The sequence below is a fragment of the Mastacembelus armatus genome, chromosome 9, assembly GCF_900324485.2.
Source record: "Mastacembelus armatus chromosome 9, fMasArm1.2, whole genome shotgun sequence".
Classification (NCBI taxonomy): domain Eukaryota; kingdom Metazoa; phylum Chordata; class Actinopteri; order Synbranchiformes; family Mastacembelidae; genus Mastacembelus; species Mastacembelus armatus.
Window position 1 is genome coordinate 1,374,515 of NC_046641.1, and position 13,356 is coordinate 1,387,870.

At 38.1% G+C, this 13,356-nt stretch overlaps 1 protein-coding gene across 1 annotated transcript in view; it reads left to right on the forward strand.

The window, feature by feature from the left end:
• The first annotated feature begins 4,519 nt into the window (after positions 1-4,519).
• The window catches only part of LOC113138897 (crumbs cell polarity complex component 2), a 40,056-nt gene continuing 31,219 nt past the window's right edge, over positions 4,520-13,356 (forward strand). The window contains exons 1-3 of the mRNA XM_026321741.1: positions 4,520-4,589; positions 10,698-11,393; positions 12,754-12,949. Of these exons, the coding sequence (XP_026177526.1) occupies positions 4,520-4,589; positions 10,698-11,393; positions 12,754-12,949 (962 nt within the window). The remainder of the gene's footprint in view (positions 4,590-10,697; positions 11,394-12,753; positions 12,950-13,356) is intronic.

The following is a 13,356-nucleotide window of genomic DNA, read 5'->3' on the forward strand; positions in this document are numbered from 1 at the left end:
AAGGTCATCAGGGATTTTTCCTGAGGAAATCATAAAATGCAAGGTGGTCACACTGTTACTCTCTTCAGAAACCACTCTTTAAAAATATACAGTGCAGATTTTCTTTAATTTGAGGTTCTTTAGACCTGAATATGTACGATAGATTTACTTAGGTAAATCTATCGTACATATTCAGGTCTAAAGAACCTCAAATTAAAGAAAAAGAACCTCAAATTAAAGAAAAAGAACCTCAAATTAAAGAAAATCTGCACTGTATATTTTGTTTGTTAGAACTGTTATTCTGACTTTGGCATACCATTGCTGTCAGAGTATTAATAGGTACACCTGAATGGGCAGTGACTGGCTGCCATAAACCTCACTTACCATTCAAAAGCAGAATTAGTAGCTGTCAATACTAACAGTAGTAGCCCGCTGCTGCTCTTAGAGCTGCTTTGAAACTTAAGCAGACAGAGGTACAGACACAACTGCAAGTGCTTCATACATTTGAGAAACTATAAGCAGTTTAACATAATGCTGAAGAAGCTTCTCTTACCCCCTCCATGCCAATCTGGTGTCATATTGGAGCACTTTCAGCCACAGACGGACACAACTGAAGATCACCATCAAATGCTACAGGAGGTCTTTCATACCTGTGGCTATCAGTCTCTAGAAATCCTCCCCTTTCTGTAGGGAGGAAATCTAAAAACCGGGTATTGTCTGAGACCTAGATTATGGTCTCAATCTGTGCAATATCATTTCAAGATGTATTATGTGCAATACACTCATATACAACTGATACTGGTACAACATGTCCTCATGTGGTCGCTCTTCTGTTAATAACATACTTTTATTTATTTACATTACATATGCTACTGTTGTTGATGTTCATTGTTATCTGTTGCTTGTTGGAGCATCTCTTGCACAGGAATTCCCTCTTGGATTAATATAGTTTCATATAGTTAGTTCTCGTAGGTGTTAGTTTGTGAGTACCATTAGCCACGATAAAAGATAAAAATGCAAAAACAAATGGTCGTTGTTGCTGGTTTTTAAAAATGTCGGGTTTTTGATTCCTGTATCGGACAAGGTCAGACGTAGTGCTCATGACTCTTCCAGTGACATCACTCCCTGTCCAATTGCTGGCCCGCAGTCTGTTGACATCACATCTTAGTATCAGGTCAGCTTGTTTGGAACCTCGGCTGAGGAGGTACTAAAAAGTACCTGCTACCTGGTACTATTCCCTAATGTGAATAAAAAAAAAAAAAAAAAACGAGTCGAGTTGAGTAGAACCGAGTAGTGCATTATGCCACATGGGAGTTTATTTTAGTTACCTTTAAGCTGAAGTTTAGCTTACAGTGTCCATTATTTTAAATGGTCAATTCACAAATTCCAAAAATAAAATAAAACAGATTAGGCTGTTATTTATTACTATACTATAGCTTTGTTTTCTGTGAAAAGACCAAAATCAATAATATGTCAGTGACTTTTCTGACTACCGCTACTCATATGTGCATCTTTAAAAATGTGTCATGAAGGTATACTTTAATTTAAAAAGCCCATTACTTTCTTAAAACCTAAAGCTGTTATTTACTTTTTCCTTTTACAGTCAGGATGTAGGAGGTGACGTTGTTCTTTGGCAGTTTTGCATGTCTTGTTGCACTCACTGTGGGTATCTCTGTGATACCATAAAGTGCAGCTGTAAAAAGGGAGGGAGTGTTGGAGCTGTAATTTTCAGGTGTGATTCTGTAATTGCTGTGAGTGTATTGTGTATTGTAAGCAGGTTTGCTTGTAACCACAGATCACTTAGCTGGCAGCAGATCGTATAAGCCACTGTTCCATGCAGTTTCATGGGTAAGCAGCACATACTGACTGCAGGAACAGGCAGTTTTGGTGTTAGCAGACATGATGACCTCCTGTCATGGAGGCACATGTCTGTGTCCTGAATGACACTGGATTTATCTGTCCAGTTGTGTTTAAAGTACACAATACACCAAGTCAAAGACATGGGTGCGATTAAGAGGTCAAACCCAGCCTACCCTGCGCTTCTGTTTACTAAGACATCAGTGGTGGATCCACAACTTTTTTTGCACTTGGACAAATACATTTTAATAATATATTTATTCTTACATTATAATAATAAACACTTCCCAAACATTTTAATCTTAGACAAAAGGAACAAAACCAGTGTAGGGGATGATCTGGGATGTAAGACATGTAGTAGGAGTCCAAAATTTCAAGTAGCTATAGTGTATATTAAACAAATTTCCATGTCCATATTCCCTGGCAAGCAGGATGACAGCATCCTTGGGGCTGCTCTTTGTGTGGCTGATCAGGTTGAGACTCCACGTCAGCCTGCCATCTATTTCTGTGTGGTGCTACAGCTTTAATTAAAGTAGCAGCCAGTTGCTGAAGAATTTGAAGCTGTGGAGCTGCTGTGACTCACTACTTTACACATTTGCATATTGCTTTTTGAAGGTGCTGAAGTGAAAAGGCCTTCACATCTCCCTCCCACAGTAAGTGTTTAATTAAACTTTTTTGTTGCAGCAATCGCAGTGGGTTGGATTTAAGCCTGATGCTAGGCTCAGGAGATGACTGGAGATGGGGGTGGGAGTGTGTGTGGGAGTTGGGGTGAGTTAAGGCATTAGTCTAGCAGCTATTGAGGCCTCTGACAACCAGATAAGTGCTGGATTATCCCCCTCCACCAGTGCCCCCAGCAGCAGGGGAGGATGAGGGAACTGGGGTGCAACAATACACTGATCCAAGGCCTATACGCATAGTAATCCTGGACAGAACTCCACATTTGGCAGTTATGAGTTAAAAAATATGAAAAATATCAGTTTTTATACATCTAAAATGAGTTGTTAGATCTGGTAATGTGTCAGTGATTGATAAAATTCACAGGAACATTGCTTTTGTAACAAGCCTTCTTTATAGTCACATTCTAAACATTCAAGACAAATATTTTAGTCTATTGACAAATTTCTGATGACTTTACAACAGACTATACCAGAGATAGAGCATAAATATACTGGACTTGTGTCAACTATTGTTTCTGGTTCAACATCCACCAACTAATAGGAAGATGGATATAGGTATACAAGGTGATATCCAAGCCATCCATTGAAAATAGGATGGCTTGGATATAAATTTATGTATTCTTTTCCTATAATGCAGAATCTTTTCACTGAAACAAAAGTATGCTATTTTTTATAATTATGTTATATGTAACTCATTGTTCTTCATCAGAAATAAGGAAACCTGTCCTGGAGAAACACTGGAAAGGTCAATGGCGATACATAAAATGATATATATATACTTAGTCTTAGTCTGTTGCAAACTTCAAATGTAGTTTTAATTACAGACAGGACAGTCTTCAATGACAACGCAATGTACATCAGATTATTTTAAGGTAAAGTAAACAACATTGCACTAATAAGTTCATCTAAATTTCAGCAATTGTAACATTGTCTTAAAAGATGTATATTCTCTTTGTCCAATTTTTACTCACATGGGTTTAACTTTATATTTATTGTCATTTGCACTAAAATATGGGTTATCTATTCCACTAATACTGGAAGGGTTGCAGGGGGCTGGGAGAGGAGTAACACCTCAGACAAAATAACATTTCTCCTAGGCCATGGCACAATTACTTACAAAACAGTAAAATCAACACTTGCACTCAAATATAATAAGATAAAAGAATAGAAAGCATATTGACTGTAAAATGTCCCTTTATCATTTTTACCTGAACCATATATAACAAAAAGTCCAAATCTGGCTCTGGATTATTAAATTGACTTTTTAAAATTTTTCTAATTTAGGGACCTACATCTAATCGATAAATGATAAATGACAAATGACATAATATCTAATTTATTTTATTTGAAGTTTTTATTGCAAATTTTAAGTTTAAAATCAATCAAGAATATTTTTGCACTCCTTTCTTTCATCAGATATGCAGTATATAAGCTAAATTATTTTATTAGTTTATAATTGATCATCAAAATATACTATCTATAAATTCGATACAAGTCCAGTTAGGGTTGAGGTAAAATTTGATGACATCAGCTTGGACTTGGACTAAGAAAATATTAATAATTATAATAGAATTTATATGCATTTGTGTGCACAGAGAAATTTCTGAAAAACATGTAAAAGTAAAAAGTAAAAACTGTAAATATTTAAATAACAGCTGTGAACACTGAGTCCACATCTACAAGTGTTACAAGAGTCTGGACAAAAATACAATGACACAGTAGTTCAGAAAGTCTAATCCAGTATTCCACCCCATGTTTTCCTCTCTTCACTCTCTGCTGGGGTGATTACTTTGCTTTACTCCAGCTTAGCTGGTCCCCCGAGAGACTCACACACAATCCACAACACACATTCACATACACTCAGTTCAGCATGGAGGTGCTGGCGCTCACTCTCAGCAGCTAAGTTGGAGCAGCCTGGATGGAGCACCGCAGTGTGCTGGATGGAGAACCTGTGAGCTGACAGCATCCTTCTACATTGACTGGAAACCTCAGTAGACTACTTTACCATGGAGTTTGGGAGAGTTTGGTCCCGATATCAGAAGACAGTTATGATCACCATGATGATGTTCAAACTGGGTAAGTCAGTTTACTACCACTGTCAGATATAAAAAGCCTACCTTAACATGAGCAATTATTCCATACGTCAGAGTAGGAACTTTTTAGAGAGTTTTACAGTGAAAAACCAAGAATTCACAAATGATCCACAACTATTTGGTGTGCATATGTTTATGTGTGTGCCGTGTGTGTTAAGAGCAATGCTGTAGTTTGATAACTATTTTCAGTTTCATAGATTCAAGATCCTTGACTAATATTTCCAAGACACTTGGTCTAAGTTGGTATTAAATACAAAGAAGGTGTACACATATATACCACATATATTCCATTAATTTATAGGGTAACATTGAGGGTGATTGTGGGTTGTGATTTATATGAAATCCTATAAATTTTTGGGAGTATTTATGTGTAGGTCTGTAATTTCTTTTGAAGTATCAGCACATTTCAGAATTTGACTTAATTTTTACCACTTCTTGGCTCATACAATAACCATTAATGAAGACATTAAACGTAGCTATTTTCTTTATAACTGGCTGTTGATGAATCTGCAGCCGGTGCAGCACCAGCTCCAGGGTGTGTCTGAGCTGGGGGTGCAGGGGGGGGGCTGGTCAACCCCAGGACCTTATGAAACCCCACTGACCTATTTTTCCCGCAACCTTCATTTGTGTGAAGCATCTGAAGCTTGTTTTAAAAAAAAAGCTATGGACAGACTGCAGGGATTGGCTGTGGGTGGCATTGTTAAAGATCACCGTGGTAACAAGCTGAGCGTCTGGCTGCACTGCTGCACAGCTTTTTTGTCTCAGCTTTGAATGGAGGGAGTGATGGGTATTAAGGAGCATGGCAAGAGACCTGGCATTCTGAGCTTTGAAGGATTTAAAGACAGCAGCCAAAAACACAAACAGGAAGCAGAGTACATGTGATGCTGAAGATGGACATTTGCCTAGTAGGAAAACTGTGTTCAAGACCTTCACGAAAAGAAAGGTGCACAAATGAACATGCACACGCAGCATTTACCGAACAATTTTCTTAGAGAAAATGCAGGCCACAAATGCAGGAGTTTCATTTTAATGAAATTTATATTAAATTTCCTAAAACAGCAGGTTTAGGAAAGAGGGAAAACACCAGAGGAACCATTCTCCCACTCACTATGGGCCTCTCAAGGGCTGCCATCTCCAGATGATACACACAGAGGACACATGCATTTATGGCTCTGAGTGTAAAACTGTGACTAACTCAAGGAGAATTTGCTCATAGGAGTTGGAAATTAGTGACCCACAAAATGGAATATTTATTCAAATGGTTTATAGTAAATGTAGTTGGTTGTGAGGTATTTTATTCTACGAAAAAGTTGCTGGGAGGATTACCCTCCCCATGTCGCCATCAAATCTTTAGAAATGACTAATTACTTTGAAAACCATTGGTTTGGAGTTCATTGTTGAGCTAACAACCACGCCAACAATTCTAATGTGTCAAATGAAAGTTAGAAATATCTCCTGGTGAAAGTGGATTTGGCATGATAAACACATGTTGAAGGCCAAACTAAAGACAGACATTCCATTAAAAATGATGAGACAAAAGGATCTCAGACTGGGTGTGTATCTGTGATTGCTTCAGGAAAGATATGTGCACTTTTTTTGTATGAAAATGCAGCCAATTGTTGTGGAGCCTTTGGAGCACAATGTTGAGGCCAGGCAGCTGCCAGTCTCTTGTGGTGATTCAAAAAAAATTGTCTGAGCTCAACTTGTGCATTAGCCAGGGACTTCCCCTCCTCTATGATTCACAGTGCTGCTTTACCCTGCAGCATGACTCTCTGCTGACTTTGTGTTGCTGTTGTCTTGGGGTAAACAATTGCACCTCCAGCCCCAGTCTCTTTTAAAAACTTCAAAAAACTGAGTCACCTTAAGCATATGCTCTCTGCTGTACAGGTGCTAAATATTCTTACAGCTGTAAACTTACACTATACATGTCTTACTAAAGCCACACATTGATGCATTGTGACCTTTGGGAGGTTATTTCCGTCATATAGATGTAAATTTATGTATGCCGGTCCATAAGAAATAGAAGCAGGGTTTTCGGATATTTTAGAGTAAACTGAGTGTTATTTGAGTCTATGTGAAGAAGCAGGATGGTCTGTGTCAAAAAACACTGTATCCTTTATTTTTACAGACACAAGAGTACAATTTTTATTGACCAAATTCACATTATGAATTGCATTACTTGAATTTTTTATTTGTATTGAATTTTTTATTTCATTTCATGTTGTGTCCTTTATCATTGTTCGCTGCAGAGAGTACAAAACTAAGCTCCTCACCACAGATTTCGAACAGATATGGATGAAGTGATGGTATTATAGAAATAAGTAGGTTAAACATTCTGATTAAGGTTAATAACTCTGGGTAACGTGTTGGTCTGTTCACATTTAGAGGAACAGCTTTCATTAGAAAAGCTGTTTTTTTCCAGCTTCACATATTTTATATCTTCCTATAAGACATTGAATGAAGATCTGACTTTATCGATGACTGACGGAGAAAGAATTCTCATGAAACTAGAGACTTAGAAGGAGAAATGATAGTTCCATTTAAAACAAGATGTCCCCCCTGTGGAGAAGTGCTGTGGTCTCTGGAGAGCGTCGGCAGTTTGATTCTGACATCCTTCTACCTGCTAACGGACAGCAGCTCTGCTTTGTGTTATTGTTGGCCTGAGATGCTGGTACCAGTCAGTGCCAGGGATCAACCCTGTCCAGCCATAACCATGATCTATGAAGTAGTTGGGCGGGGGGTGGGCGTCATGTAGGAGGAGCACTTATCAGCTCCCTGGAATGTGTGAGGGGTTGAGTGGGCTTGGAGGGAAGACTGAAGAGTGAGGAGACCCTTGCTGTACTGTCAGCCCAGATCCACAGGATTCATGAAGTAGATGGGGTTAAAGTGCATGATTCTGATGGAGTGCAACTTTACAGGTCAGTCCAGGCCATGTGGAAATGTGTGGTTCTATTTTTAAGAGCGGCAAAAAATAAGAACATTGAAAAAAGAGAACTTAAGAAAAGATCTCAGTACAAGTGACAGCCAATGGGGGGAGGGAAAACCAAGAGATGGAAAAAAGATGATGCAAATGGAGGAAATGACACCGCTGAAAAAGACATCACAGCCTGGGTCAAGATACACTTGCAAAACATATGACCTTTCAAACTGAAACTTAAACTGAAACTTTCAAAATGTAGCATGACACAATGATAGATTTACAGTATTTAAATGAAAAAAAACATAGTGTGTCATGCCATTGTCAAATTCATCTTCATATTTAATAAATAAATTTCCATTCATCTATGTTAAATTTTCATGACTCATGTGGTCACCTGTGTAACAGTATAAAAAACAAAGTCTACTTTTGTGAGTGGTAGGAATAACTGCTGGTCTCTCACAGTAAGGGAAAGGCATTAAAAACAGTTACTTAATGACCCATTAATATTCCTCTCATCACAGAAAGTGGGTCAATTTGGAGTCTCCAGTGTGCTATTACAATAATCATAGTGGTTTTCTGCATGGTTTGTTTAATAAAATTACATTTATATAATTAATTAGTAAATAAAGAGATTAATAAAAATATGTACATTTATAACATTGATGGTATGTATATTTGAATTTAAGGGAGCTGCTAAATATTATGCACTATGTAATTAAAGAGGTAATCAGTCACTGCTCATCTTGGCTGCCCTTTGTTTTGTTAGGGATAAGAATATTAGTCTGTCAGCCAATCAGTTCACAGCAGAATAAATAAAATTGACTTAACTATTTAGTAACATAGCTGATAGTGACAGATTTGTTTTTCTTTGTTTCAGTCAGCCAGTTCTTCATCTGAAAACAAGAACTTTGACATGCAGATTTGAAGCCATATTTGCACCAGAGTTGGAGTGTAAAGCTGCTCCCAGTGACTTAGCTCAGCTGTATAGGGTAAAGGACAGGGAGTGATTTGAATACATTGGGTGGTATTGTTTTTATTATCATGAAAAGAAACCCAGAGGTAATTAAATAATGTAAGTTTTCATTATGAATGGGTTATTCAAACAATGAAAAGAATATGTAGAGAGTTCTGTCCTTCTATAGAAGTTCTGAAGATGAAAGTGTAGAGATTTTGATTGGATTTACATCGGAATGAACGCAACATGCATATTAAATTAGCAAGACAAGCTTGTCTGATTGCACTGTATTTTTCAGTTGGTCCTCTGTGTCAGTGCAGATGAAACTATTTCAGCATGTCTAGCAGGACCTGAATAAATAAAGGCTCATTAATACATGAATCAATGAAACAACAAAAGTAGCACCTTTAAAAAAAATAAAAAATAAAAATACAAGCACAGTACTATACAATATACTATTGGCTCATTTAAAAATAAATATGGAAATTGCAAATGTAATTTAATTAACTAAAAATTAATTTAATTAATTAAGTTTTAATTCACCTCTACAATTCCAGCAGCACATTTTAATCTCTTTAGACTGGGAGCTAGATTTTTAAAACCTTACAGTGTTAGTTTAAGTTGGGAACTTGTTACCAGCATTCAAATTAAAACAGAGGAAGTACAAACAACACAGCATTTCACAGGTTTTATCAGGTAAGGAAAGCGTGGAGGAAAAGTGAGAGACTGGTGTGAGGAGGAAAGCTCAGTGTGAGAGCAGATAAAGAGAGTGATAGCACATGTATGTGACAGGAAGAGAGGGGTTGTAAAGTTGATACAGTGGGAAATAAAATATAGGTGTTGCAGAGACATTCTAGTAACATGTTATTGTTGATGATTTGCTAGGACAGGAGCCAGTCTGCCACTGTGTTGGATTAGTTTATCCACAGCACTGCTGTGATTCCATATAGTTCAGTGTGGGTGCTTTTGGTGAAAATTAAGCACCCTGTTGGGAGACACACAAGACTTGGTACTTCAAGTTTGTTTTGATGCTAAAACTTACACTTTTTAGTGAAGTAATATTTTGAATGCTGAGTTTTGTTTTTATTTTATTTAAGTTTTTATTCATGTAAAAACACTGGGTGTATATTTTACCACTGAGAAAGGCTTTCAGTTGGATACAACTATTAAATAGTCACTGTCGTCTTGTATACAAAGTTAGCAGCAACGGACCACTGAAAGTGGAAATTTCAGAGGTGTGCTCAGTACATTCTATATTTCATGTATAACAGTGGATTTTGGCCGCATAAAAATTTTCAGGGGAGTCAACAAAGTTAGAAGTCATCCTTCTGTAAGCAACAGAATCCACAAGAATTATATTCCAATTACTGTATGGCAGTAGTTGTTGAGCTTTGTTGACCAGACAGATGGATAGACTGACTTGCATCAAAGTGCTCTATTTATTACAGTGTGATGTGCTAAACTGTGAACAAACAGCAGCAAATGAAACTGAATGAAGAGAATGAAACTGACAACTGCTAGTGTGGCCACGTTTTAAGACCCGTTCATGGCTTCCATTGCCCTTGGAGGGACAGGACATGGACTGTGAATCCACATGTACTTCTATTCATAAATCATTTGGGGGTAATCTGGTCTTCCACACATAGCTGCTCCTATGTTTGTATACCAGGGACTATTTCCTCAGTAAAAAGTAGTGAAATGGAGAAATCTGTTTTCATTATTAGGCCTACTATCTTAAATTTTATTTTGGTGACCATAATAGAGTGTCTGAAATTGGATGTTTCAAGCCAGAAGTTTGAGAATTGCCAGTGCGGTGATGCTGAATGAGATAAATCTGTGCTCTGGTTAGATGCCATTTGGATGTCAGGAGACAGTGCTTAGCACATTAACCCCTAGTCTTCACCAACACCTTCTACTAAATGCACTGGTATGTTGAATCACTAATTTCCTCTGTCTGCTGTTTGGGACTGATTAAAGATCTTATATTAGTGAGACCCCTAAATGTTCACCTTAAACAGGTAAGTGTATTTGTGTACCTTAAGCAAGAATTTATTATGAACACAGAACACAAATTTACGGTGTTCAAAGTGATGCCAACAATGTGCTATCTTTCTCCATCCCAGTTTGGTATTTGATGTTTAAGAAACCTTTAAGAAAAACATTTTATAGAAAAATGCTTCCTGTTGCATTTTTAACAGTTTGCCCTCTCATTCCAGGCCTTCTGTGCACAGTGGCAGCAGACAAGTGTCTCTCATCTCCTTGCAATAATGGGGCAATATGTCTTGACCATCGTGGTGACTATGTGTGCCTGTGTCCCAAAGGACCAGTGTGGTACATGGGGAAAAACTGTGATGAGTTGTATGACCCCTGTATCACAGCACCTTGCACCAACTGTACCAGCAAACTAGGCACTAAGGAGTTCACCTGTCACTGCCCGGATGGCTTCATAGGGCTCAACTGCACCCAGGATATAGATGAATGTCAGAGTAACCCCTGCAGTGGTATAAAGTCCTACTGTGTCAACAGAGTAAATGGCTATTCCTGCCACTGCACCATTGGATTAGGAGGAGAGGACTGCCAGGATAATGTGACCACTTGTTTAAAGAAAACATGCCAGAATGGTGGTACTTGTGTGGACATCCCAGACATTGGTCACCAGTGCCTCTGTGCTGCTGGGTTTGAGGGGAGGAACTGTGAGGACAACACTGATGAATGCCAGTCTGAGCCTTGTCAGAACGGTGCTATCTGTAAAGATGGAATCAACGCCTATCAGTGTTTCTGTGTTCCTGGGTTTCAGGGCTATCACTGTGACCTGGACATTAATGAGTGTGCTTCCAGACCCTGTCAAAACAATGGCACATGTCAGGATGAAGTGGATCACTACAGGTGTGACTGTGCTGCAGGCTTTAAAGGTAGGACACCCTGTAGAGGATTTTAGGGTTATGATTAGCTAGGTCTTTGAAATTTTTGTTAATTTATCTGACATTTTTATTTAATATGTTAGCATTTTGTTGTTTTTCAGTTTCAAGTATTTAGCACTTCTAGTATTTTATCACTGGTCAGTCAGATCACTGGTATATCTGTCATACAGGATCCTGATGAGGACCAAAGAGTTAAAGATAAAGTGACAAATAATAAAGGGCAATAGATATTTTATAGATCTGCAGCATTATTTTTCTGTGCCATGGATCTGGTTTAAAAACAGGAGGTTTTTTCACACTAAATAATATTATGTAAAAACTGCACAATGATTATTATCAGTCAATTTCAATTGCACAAAGATTCCTTCATTCCCAGCAGGATTCTTGAGAGTGTCAATGCTTTTAGACTCCTTCTCCATCACTACAGCTCAGAAAAACATGAGTAGATTCTACAATGGTAATTGAAATAAATAAATAAATGTATAAAAATATATTATAAAAATGTATTTAAAATAAATACAATAAAAACATTTCTAATTTAAAGTTTTAAAATGTTTACATTTCTGCATCAACATATTCTGTTCTAGTTATGTGATCATATTGTTTACGGCTCTCAGGGCAGAGTTAAGTATTTCATTCATTGTTCTGATGGTGTCATTTCTAATAAACAACTCCAAGTCTTTTCCCATGAATGCACTCAAGACCAGATAGAAAAACCTAGGCTTCACAGAACCTTCTGGTAACAGACATCATGGTACCCATCATTTGGAATGGCTAGTGTTAGCGTCAGTGAAGCCAGATAACATGCTACTGGTTGGATTTCTGTGTATCGCTAAAAAAATACTGGAGTCTGTCATGTAAACATTTGTAGGGATTAGGTCTATATTGGATTAATTCTCTACAAACATCAACATTCAGTGCCAACACAGGAAGAAACATGAAGAAAATAAGGTGTATTGGCATGCAGTCCAACTGACTTGTATGTGGTAGACCAGAGTGTGTCTTCTAGAAGACTTGAATTTACATTTCTTATAACTGTGACCATAATGTTTGTCAGAGCATTTTATACTGACCATGCTGCTTTCTATTCTTCCATGATAGCATTTAGTGTCTTTAAATTGGTACTGCAGTTGCTATTATACCACTTATAACACTTTTATACCAGTCCTCATTTCAAATGAAAGAGATTACATAAGAGAGATTGTATTTAAATAGCCTCAGTCTGTGTTGCAGTTGTCTACCTGCAGCTGGGCTCTTGGGACTTCCAGTGTTATTGTATCAGTATGTGTGTGTAGGTGTGTTGTCAATCTCATGCCTTGTCCCACTGCCATTCCTGCTCTGTCCCCATCAGGGATTAACTGCGAGGTGGAGATTGATGAGTGTGAGGTGCATCCCTGCCAGAATGGCGCCACCTGTCGGGACTACGTAGCCATGTACACATGTGACTGTATGGCCGGCTTCCAGGGTCCAGACTGTGAGCTCAATATTGATGAATGTGCCAGTACGCCCTGTCTGAATGAGGGCAAGTGCATAGACAAGGTCAACAGGTACGATGGCACACATACATGTTTATACTGTCTGAATGCAAATGTGGTTATAAATGAGGTCAGACAAAGATATCATGTCTGTTTGAGTTTTAAAAGTAGCAAGAGCTGTAGACCTGCACACTTAGGTCTGACACACAGTTGTCAGCTTATATGATGTTAATGATGAAACTCTACTAAAAGTGATGCTGCTGTGTAAATGAAGTACAACAATAGCTGACCATTTGGTAGCTTTGGAAAGCCACATGTGCCCCACTGTGACCTTCTCAAAGGTGATTGAGTGAACACACCTTATCCAGGTAACCAGCAGTGAGTAGAGCAAAGATAGATGGAAAACGTGCAGGGCAGTGGCCCTCGAGGAGCTTGCCCACAATTGATCTAAACATCAACACGTCTCTTAGATCCCATTC